The sequence below is a fragment of the Poecilia latipinna genome, unplaced genomic scaffold (genome assembly GCF_001443285.1).
Source record: "Poecilia latipinna isolate Pla-1442-1.1 unplaced genomic scaffold, P_latipinna-1.0 Scaffold1544, whole genome shotgun sequence".
Lineage (NCBI taxonomy): Eukaryota > Metazoa > Chordata > Actinopteri > Cyprinodontiformes > Poeciliidae > Poecilia > Poecilia latipinna.
Window position 1 is genome coordinate 150,296 of NW_015114160.1, and position 9,448 is coordinate 159,743.

At 40.7% G+C, this 9,448-nt stretch overlaps 1 protein-coding gene across 1 annotated transcript; it reads left to right on the top strand.

Moving 5' to 3' along the window:
* The first annotated feature begins 1,070 nt into the window (after nucleotides 1–1,070).
* Nucleotides 1,071–8,234, top strand: LOC106963527 (very low-density lipoprotein receptor-like). Its single transcript, XM_015058478.1, has 4 exons — nucleotides 1,071–1,575; nucleotides 5,183–5,302; nucleotides 6,275–6,397; nucleotides 7,538–8,234. Exons 1-4 carry the CDS (start codon nucleotides 1,500–1,502, stop codon nucleotides 7,693–7,695), a joined length of 477 nt encoding a protein of 158 aa, XP_014913964.1. The 5' UTR covers nucleotides 1,071–1,499; the 3' UTR covers nucleotides 7,696–8,234.
* The last annotated feature ends 1,214 nt before the right edge of the window (nucleotides 8,235–9,448 follow it).

Sequence of the window (9,448 nt, forward strand, 5' to 3'; positions counted from 1 at the left end):
GAATGTAGAGTTTCAATCAGTTAAAACCCATTTGAAATAAAAATCACTGAAGCTTCTACTCAACTTTATTGAATTAATCAGTTAATTATGGACCTTTTAATTACAAATAAATTAGCATTTTAGTTATTTAACTCATCATAAGAGAAAAGAAATGGGAGTTCATATTTTCACCATGTTATTCATTAATTTACAAAAGTCACAGTTTCGGGGTAAATATTTAGTTTGAAGCTAAATAATTAGCTTCAGACTAAAAACTTAGAAGCAAAACATTTATTTAGCTAAGCTTTTTTTAAGCATCACTAATATTTAGCCAGCAAGTTAAATATTTAATTAGAAGATAAATATTGATCTAACATAGAACTACATTTAGTAAACATTAAGTTAATATTAAGCTTAAGAAGCTATATATTTAGTTTGAAGCTAAATAATCATTAGTTTTAAAATATATGGCTGTCTAGCCAAATATTTCGCTAAATGTTTAGCTTAAATCTAAATATTTAACTCAGAGCTTTGAATATTTAGCTACATGTTTTAATCTGTTAGCTTAAAGCTAGATATTTAGTTTGGAGCTAAATAGTTAGCTTGCACACAAAATACTTAGGTTGGAGTTAAATATTTACTTTATAAACTAAATATTTATAAATATTTGCTAACAAAATATAGCTTCAGACTAAATATTTAGCTTGCTAATTAAATATTATAATTAGTCGCGTGACGTGTAAATTAATGGATAGCATGGTGAAAATATTACTTTGAAAAATGAATCCCCATTTTATTCTCAGTTAAATAATCCAAATTATTACTGTTAATTTTGACAGTGTTACAAACGGTACTCCATAGGAGTGTTAATTAGTGTAATTGAACCAGTTTTTTTTCTTAAAAAGCTTATTGTTTACTTGTTATATATAATTATGTAAAAAGTGTGGTTCTTTTTAATGTTCTGTTTGACATTAAAAAGTCAGATTTCCTAAATTGGATCAAGCTGGTTGTGATTTCTGCGGTATTAATTAATTAATTAATTTGTTCGGGTAGTGAAGGGTTAACAATCTGCAGCAGACGCACTGAAGGAGGAGAACCCCCTCCACGGCTCTGTGCAGCCCTGATAACCACCCGGTACCGGTCCGGTACCGCTAACCGCTTAAAAAAATGGATTTTAAACGGACTGGGCGGAACTGGAATCATCCCGGAACGCTATAAAAGGGCGCGTGGGCTCTACGGTTGTTGTGTTTTTCTCCATTCGTCTTCTCCCGGTGCGCACGCAGTCCTCCTCAGCCGCGCGTGCCACCTCCGGACTATAAAAGCTGCCCGCTCCGCTCCACAGCACCTGCTTGTGCTCGCGCCTGTTTTGGATGTGTGTTTTCAGCCAGCGCGTGGACCGACCGGCAGAACCATAAGGAAAAGCAGGAGCAGGCCAGCGCGAGCCAGGAGAAGGCAGGCAGCTCGCGGGCGCCCAGCTCAGCTAGCAGCAGCGACCGAACGGTGACTCCTCCGAACCAGAGATGGTCACGTCCGCACCACGGATCCCCCTCCTGCTGCTGCTGCTAATGTGGCTCCAGCACTGCGGTACCGTCCACGGTAAGAGCCCGCTGCGGTTCCCCGGTTTGTCCGGTTAAACGCTCCGGTGTTCGGGGCGGTTAAGCTAACATTAACCGAGCTGTACACCTGCCTCAGGGCTGCACCTTCATTCACTTGTTAGCCGTCTAATTAGCAAACAAACCACATTCTTCGACCTTAGTCGGTCAGCATTTGTAAGTTTATTTCATTTCTAATGAATTCTCACTCTGGTTTAAAGAGAATAATCGCCAAAAACAAAGATTTAAACCCTTAATTTGGTTGCTCCGCACCTAAACCTCTTTGCGTCAGTGTCTTGTGATTTCTCCTCGGCCATCATCACCAACCCCCTCAGCTCTGTGACGTTCCTTATTTATTCTTTAAGTGAAAGCCGACATGGGGGCCGAGAAAGGAGCGAAATGCGGATTAACATCTTGGATTAAAACTGGGAATAGTTTGGAGCTCCGGAGGGGAGGGGGGTGATTTAGGCCAATCACCGGCCGCAGGGGATCCCAATGACGGCTAATTACCTGCTGAGTGGCCAGGTGCAGGTTGGACATAAACGAGCAAAACTTCTCATTTAAGCCAGAAAATCGGGTAAAACATTTAATATAGACTCGAACCAATATAGTGTTAATATAGCTATTAAATTATGATTTTATATGAATAATCTCCCACAGTTGTCAGGAAACTGGAGATGTAATGGATGTTTTTAATTAAAATGTTTGAATTTTGCCTCCAAATGGGGAGTTGGTTTCATTTTTATTGTTGCTGTAAAGATTTTTTCATATAAATATTTCTGTAGTTTTATATTCAAATAGTTTTATTTGGCAGACTTTCTGTTAAGACATTAAGATTTGTACTTGGATTTTGACTAGTATTCTGTTAGGTTTTGTATATTGTCAAGTTTTCTTTAAAATAACTTATTAGGCAGGTTATATAGAGTAGATTTTTGTCTCCCCTGAGATTTTCTTTCTGTAAATTTTATTTATTATGCTGGCTTTATACATTTATCTCAAGCTTTTCTTTTTCTTGGTGTATTTTTAGAATTTTTTTTTCATATTTTCTAAAATGTTAGGAATGGTTTCCTTCAATTACATGGTGCATTAAAGCCTGGGTTTACAAAGCTGATTGTTAGCTGGTATAATTTGAATCAGGTTTTTGTCATGGAGTCTTTAAAATCTTGTGTTTGACATATGAGGAAATGCATTTTTCCTCCTGATCTGCTCCGATCCCCACCTCCAGCCTCGGTCGGCTCCACGGGGCCTGATAAGAGCCTCGTTCCCCAAAACGAGCTGCCATCACACCGAGATTCAGACCGTTTGACCAAAATGCCATGCAGATTAGTGAGACGAGAGCAGAAGCAGGCTGGCCTGATTAAATTGATTTATGTTTTTCTTCTCTCCCTCCATGGTTACTGTGATGCTGAGTGAGACCCAGATCCTGGGCTGTGGGGCGTCAGAGTGTGGGGGTTCTTAGTGGGCGGAGTGGTGGAGCGCAGCATGCTGCAGCCGTTTGTTACTGGGGAGAACTGCATTACCATGACCTCCAGTGTGACAGCATTTATATGGAGCACAATAATGTTCTATTTTTAATGGAGATTTGAAGCAGCTCAACGCCTGTCGGCTTCAAATGGTACATGAAGACTGGGTGTCATTTTAGAGCTCAGATTTACTATCAGTGTCTCTAATGATCCATTTCTTTTTAGGGAAGGTTGAATTAAGAGTCAAAATGCTTTAAAAATAAAGTGCAAATACTTGTTAAAGTGTCTAATTTGTTGCTGAAATGAACCTTAGAGGTGTTGGCTGGTCACATTCCTCAGTCTCTTGTTTTTGCCTTTAGGTGTCGGTTCTTTAAAATCAGGAGTGACTGCAGAGAAGGAAGCGCTGCTTCATGCAGGTGCGTCTAACTGCTGAGGCGTTGATCAGAGGGTGATGTGAACAGTTTTCCTGGCAGCTAGTCGATGGGCTGGTGCAGCAGCTCCATGGGGAGAAAACCTGAAGGAACAAAAGCTGCAGAATCCACAGTCTGACTCTGCTTTTGTTTACTGCTGTACCTCTGACATGGACTTCATTAAATATATTAACAGTTTCAAGTCTGTTTGCAGGCTTGTGAATAAAACATGCAAATTTAAAGCTCTTGTGACCTGATTTTGATATTTCAGGTCTAAACATGTGGTGGTTAAAGAGGGAAGGATTTTAAGGAGTTTATGTTGAATATTTGTCAAAGTAGGAAACTTGTGATTGGTTTGGTTTTATTAATGAAATAAGATCTCATTACAGGAAAGTGTCAACATTTCTTGGTAATTTCTGCTGAAGGTCACAAATTTGAGTCTGGAAAAGTGGAAGCTTGAAATGAGTGTTTTGAGGTTTGCCTTGCAGGATCTCAATTTGCTTAGTCAGCATTTAATGTACGTCAGCATTTAGACTCTGTGGTGAGTCACAACTTTTCCTTCAGGCAGTTGTTTGGCCAGCCTGGCTGGGCTGTAACTTTAAATAAGTTTAGAACCAAAGGCGTCGGCTGGGCGGGTTCATGACTGTAGATGTTAAAGCTACAGGAACATCAGCAGGAGGAGTTTTGATACTTTGAAGGGAAATTTTGTTTTGGTTGAGTTTCTGTTTTTGGATTCCAGTTTTCATACTTTTTATGAATTTGGAGTTGGTCACATTTGTTAAATATGGTGATAAAACCTTTACCAATTTATTAACCTTTTCCTGTTCTATTAATAATCAGGTTATCTAAAAAATAAGTGACAATTTTGAAAGTCCAACTTGCCTACACATGGTGTCCAGACTATTCAACTGCTGGGGGAAAAATAAACTAAATTTAATTTTCTAAATAAGTTTACTTCCGTTATGTTTCTTTGCCTTGTTTCCTTTTTCTGCTGCTTAAATACCAAATATATCAAATATGAACCTGAGTCCATGTTAAATGACCAGCCTGGCATTCATAATAGATCTTAAAGTTTTTATTTTTTAAGCCATGTTGTATCTTAACAGCTAAATGTTTTTCTATCTGGGTCGTGGTCCGCTCCACGCTGAGACCCAAAGCTGTTCCGGTTCCGAGCCGATCCGGGTTCCTGACCCACTTTCAGTTTTCCATCATGGCTGCGTTTCTCGTCTGCTCCTTCTGGGGTGAATGTTTGATTTAAACAGGCAGGAGCGCTCCATTTCCCCACCTGGACGGCTGCAGCGTGGCGCCAGCCTCAAGGTCGGGGTTATTTTAGGAACATGTTCCGATGTCAGCTGCAGCAAACGGGCCGCAGCGCCGACCTTCAGGCTGGAAACGCTGGTTCCATTCCTGTTGGAACAGGAAGTGACATAAAGTGCTTCTGTTTAAATTATTGAAGCTGGAGCAAACGACAGAAACGCTTTACCTCAGGATTAACCGTTCCTTCAGGACGACTCAAGTTGGATCTGATTTCAAAATAAAATGCACTAAACCATAAAAGTTAAATGTTTGGTCAATAAATGAATATTTTTCATGAGGTTTGATAATACGATTAGAACCTACTAAAGTGAATTATGTTAAAACTCCTTCTGCAGTTATGAAGTTGGGATAAATGGAGCAAAATAACTGAGACCCGTTAAGTTTCAGGAAGTTCTAACTTTCACCTCGTTTGTCTCTTCAGGTACGAAGACGGAATGTGAAGCCAACCAGTTCCAGTGTGGAAACGGCCGCTGCATCCCGTCTGTTTGGCAATGTGACAGCGATGAGGATTGCACCGACGGCAGCGACGAGAGATCCTGTGGTGAGAACGACCCGCTTTACAGAACATGAAACTGATCAGATGTCTGGATCAGTGGAGTTCATTAGTTTAGCACATTTCAGCAACAAGGCAGTTCAACGTAAAAACAGTCAACACACAGAATGGGCTTTACTTCACAAGACTTTTTCCTTCCACTCAACTTTCCACTTGAATTCAGCACTGATCAGCCCATTTCTCCTTTTTTGACTTGTTTAACATAGAAGTTTATTCACATTTAGATAAATATCAAACACGTTTATCTTGTGTGCATAAATTTGCTTTGACTAGGCCTGTAGTTCTCTCAACTGCTCTGGTTTTTCTGCAACGTTTCTGTGCGGATCAGTTTGAAGCAAATCAGAAAGATGCATGAAGTTGTGAAAGCTGCTGCATATTGATGTCAAACCGCTTCAATAAATCAGAGCTAATCTGATTCTGAACCAGGAAGGTTTGAGAACCTGAAGGAAGGAAAAGCACAGCGGAGCTAAATCTGGATCCAATGTGTTCAACTATCTGGGTCATTCAATAAAACACAGCAAGGAAAGAATAAGAGGAGGGGGATGGGAAGATTTAATCCTTTATGAGCAGGAAATGATGACATCATGTGATTTGAACTTTTAAATGTTTTTCAACAAAAATCAAACAAGTTTTCACAAAAGCATTAAATGTGCAGGGAAACGGGATGAGAGGGAAACGTGCTGGTTGCACATGGCAACATTGAGCCGGGAACATCTTAGACTTTAATGATAAAACATCTGGAGATTTTAAACTTTCTACTCCACATCCTGCAGGAAGTGGGATACAAATCAACCAGAATCAGATTTAATGTTTAATCTTGACTCCTTTCTTTTCTCAGCCTCAGTTAAACACCAGATGATCCAAACTAACGATGCAGGACTAGTTTCTGATTTAATAAAACCCAAACTAAACCAGATTCCACTGCAGCATCTTAATTTAAATCCTTCTGATTCTGTGTAGTTCAGAAGACGTGTGCCGATGCAGACTTCGTGTGCCGCAGCGGTCAGTGCATCCCGAAGCGCTGGCACTGCGACGGAGAGCCGGACTGCGAGGACGGATCCGATGAGAGCGTAGAAATCTGCCGTAAGTTTTCCCACAATGCAACTTGTTCAGAAGTTTGATGGTTTCAGTCGGCAGAGAAGTTTATTAAACTCTGAAGCTGTGGGGAAAGTTGATCCTGCCAGTGAAACGTATGAATTTTTTTTTTTTTTTTTAATCAGAAATAAAGGATAAGTTCTTGGTCTGTTTGGATCAGTTTCCTGCTGATCCAGTTCTGCTCTGTCATGTTTGGTGCTGCAGCTGTTTGTCCCTGTTGGCTCTGAAGGTCATGACCGGGTCATGTTCAGCCATCAGAGCTGCTGCTGCGTCCTGCTGATGTCTGACCAGCTGTCGGCTTCAGATCAGCAGCTGAAAGTGTCTGGTTTTAATTTTAACCTGCTGACTCCACATTCCTGATTCCTCTTCCTGCAACAGTTAAACGTTGCTTTATGCTCATTTCAATGAAGTTGCTTTTTTCTTGTTTTGCCCTCCAACGTTAAAAGTTTAACTTGTGCATCAAATTTAAAGCTGAACTTTCTCAGAAATGATTCTTACAAGAATGTGATGCGTTTACTGACATTTTATAATTTCCCCAGTTTATGTTCAGATCTCCTGCCTCTGGCTTCTTCTGCTGCAGATTGACTGTCGCATAAACAACGTAAAAGTTTAATAAAATGCAACATTAAGCTTTGAAAACTATTGGATAGGGTTAAATGGGACAATCTCCTTTAACTCCATAGATGCCTGATTTTAATTACTTCATGTAAAGAAGTATTAAAACTTTGTTTTGACCTGACTTGGTTCTGTTTCCTTATCTAGTTACTGTAACGATGCTTTTCTGAACCTGCACAGAAAAAGAACCAGAGTTTTTAGCAGCTTTCATGAAAGGAGACGAAGCGGGCCGCTCCACTGCAGGTTCTGATAACTTCCAGTTGGAGCTCGTCTTATCTATAGTTATTCCCCAAAACATTTTCATTCTTGATGCTGCATATTATCAGGAAAGTAGATGAATGGCTGATTAAAGCTGCAGTACTTTTAGCATTTCCGTAGTTCTGTGATGCTTCACATCGTATCAGACCAAATATTCTTAGTTTGTCATGTTCCTATAACGTTGTCTTGCCTTGGCGCTGTGTTTTTGTGGTCTGGTTCTGGTCACTGACCTCAGCGTGTCGTTTCTGTCTGCAGACATGAGGACGTGTCGCGTTAACGAGTTCAGCTGCGGCCCAGGAACCACGCTTTGCATCCCCATCTTCTGGAAATGTGACGGAGAGAAGGACTGCGACAAAGGAGAGGATGAAGTCAGCTGTGGTGGGTGGAAGCTGCTTTCCTCAACGCCTCAGTAATTATTTGACCTTTGAATCAGTCGTTTCCCTTTAAGCTGAACGTCTGGCAGCTGCAATCAGCAGCAACGTGTCGACTTTTAGGTGATTTATGATCCAGACGCTGCAGGAAAACCTGAAGATGAGGCATTCAGAGCAGTTCAGTGTTTTCTCCTGGGATTGAACAAAATGTCTGAAGTGCTTTAGATTCACATTCAATCAATACTTCATATTGATTGAGACACTTGTTCCTTGTAACTTCAGCTGTATTTATTTTTTAATGTTGGCTCCAGTGGCCTTTAGCAGGTGTAAGACGGAGAATCAGGCTGTGAGCGAAGGGAAGACATGAGGCATTGATTGGGACGGCATGACGCTTCACATGTCGCCAAGTCTTTAGGAGGAAATACTTCGCTAGATTGTTTTTAGTCATTAGAGCAGGGGGTGTCGAATGTCTTTGGTTTGGGACAAATCAAGGTCCTAAATGCTTTAAAGGGCTGGTTGTGCCAGAATGTGTTAAAACCTGTTAAAATACCAATAGATTCTTAAAATTAAATATTACTGAACATCTTTTCAGTCCCTCCTGGATTTTGATGCTTTTTCCCCTCCAAGTAAGGCCAAGGCAGCTACTTGGTACAAGTAGACAATTTTTTAGAAATCTACAATAAACTTTACTGGCTCAAAATTTTGAGGATTTGATTTTGTTTTCACAATAATTCTCAGTGGAGGGACTGGTTGGCAGTGAACGGATAAAAACTGCATTGACTTGATGACATAATATTTAAGCAAACTTGGTGTAAAGTCTAGATTCTAGAGGCTTTTCTTTCCATAAGCAAACAGCAGTTTTAATTTGTTCAGAGTGCATTTCCACGTCGTATAACTGACACAAACGGCGGCCATTTTGAAATGCAAAGTTTGGTCTCTTAAGCTTTGTGGGGTTGGTGTCGTTCCAGTTTCTGACTTCAGAGGTCATTCCAGTTGACCTTTGACTAGGAAGTCAGAATTTCAGTTTGGCAGACCTGTTTCTGTCTCGATGAAGGCAGATGCTTTTTCCCTGTGCTCCATGCCTGTCCTGCTTGCTCTGTTTTTGTCTTTCTATATTTTTGGAGCCTTTTTACATCATCCAAATCTACAAATTATGGATCTGGTCAACTGATCTTTCAGTGCAACTGATCAAATTTTCAAGAAGTTTGGGCCTCTTGTCCTGTGGGGACACACCTGGTGGGATTCATCCTGGATTTATTCATAACAGGATTTCTGCTGTTTGGAGCTTGCGGATTCCTGGATTATCGACCAACTTGGCCGAACTAGCGAACACTCAGACTGTTGGTGTGGACAGAGGCGAGGACTCAAACTCACTAACAGGATGGAATCGATCTTGGAGAAATTGCTAGTTTCGGCTCAGTAGAAAAACCAAACTAATTTGGATGATTGAGAACTGAAATGTATCGGAGAGACTTGAGGGAAGATTGAAATGTATAATCTTCCCAACCTAAGACACTCTATATGTGAATTGGCTTTCCCTGTGTGGCCTTGGCAGGCCACACGGGCCTCATCTCTGTGAAGATATGTAAACATCACACTCCTCCCTCCTGTTTCTGTGGAGCTGAACGCTCCTACAGACATCATTCCTCTGACACCTATCGGACTATGCCAAGGGCCACAGCCACTTTGCTCCATGGCCCTTTGACATCACCACCTTCACTCATGTCTTTGTCTGAATGTTGCCATTTGCCCTAATGTGTCCTTTCCTCTTTGTTTTAGGTGGAGTACTCCCTAT